Below are 680 nucleotides of genomic sequence, written 5' to 3'. Positions count from 1 at the left end.
CCCCCCCCCCGCAAAGGAACAACCACACCCCAAGTCGATCAAGATCGACAATCTACCTGGCGCGTAGCCTGAAGAGTATCCATGCTACGCCATTCCAACCATATCTTCCGGTGCGTTCTCCCCCATGCGTTGTCGGTCCCTTCTTCATTGCTAACCCACGTCCCCGTAGACAGCAGCGCTTTGGTCGACCTCACGTCTTCGCCTTGCTCTTCTCCTCGTTCTGCCGCTCGTAGAAGCCCTGCCACCGTGTCGACCGTTGAGCTAGCGGATCCTTTGCTGGACCTTGCTGGTGTGCGGGCCTCGCTGAGTGCACTGCAGCAGGCTATCGATCAGATCGAGGCACTGCGTGATCTTCGCTCAGATCTGCGCCGCGAATTTCTGGCTACGCGATGCCGCGCGGAGGACTTGGATCGTCAGTTCGCGGACGCGGCTAATGCTGCTTCGCCATACGTACTCTTCTGTCAGCACAAGTACGAGGTCGTCAATCACCAGCTGAATTCTACTCGTGAGAAGCTCGCCGAGTGCCTGAATGCACTACAAGAGCGGATGGACAACTCTCGCGAGTTTGAGGGTTGGCGTCTTCGATATCACGATCTGCAGCTCCGCTACAACGAAGCCGTGTCTGAGTTTCAAGATCGGATCTCCACCCTGAAGGCACAGCTGGCTGCTGCCTCTTCCTT

At 57.4% G+C, this 680-nt stretch overlaps 1 protein-coding gene across 1 annotated transcript; it reads left to right on the top strand.

Annotated features, from left to right (window-relative positions):
• Window positions 1-81: 81 nt before the first annotated feature.
• Window positions 82-618, top strand: PPTG_19928 (hypothetical protein; the record flags this gene model as incomplete). The annotated part of the gene is made up of 2 exons (XM_008918491.1): window positions 82-110; window positions 174-618. Coding segments are annotated over 2 exons (474 nt in total), but the record flags the coding sequence as incomplete, so codon positions are not given.
• Window positions 619-680: the final 62 nt, after the last annotated feature.

This window comes from Phytophthora parasitica, assembly GCF_000247585.1.
Source record: "Phytophthora parasitica INRA-310 unplaced genomic scaffold supercont2.216, whole genome shotgun sequence".
Classification (NCBI taxonomy): Eukaryota; Oomycota; class Peronosporomycetes; order Peronosporales; family Peronosporaceae; genus Phytophthora; species Phytophthora nicotianae.
Note: the sequence above shows the minus strand (reverse complement) of the source record. Positions and strands in the feature narration are given on the sequence as shown.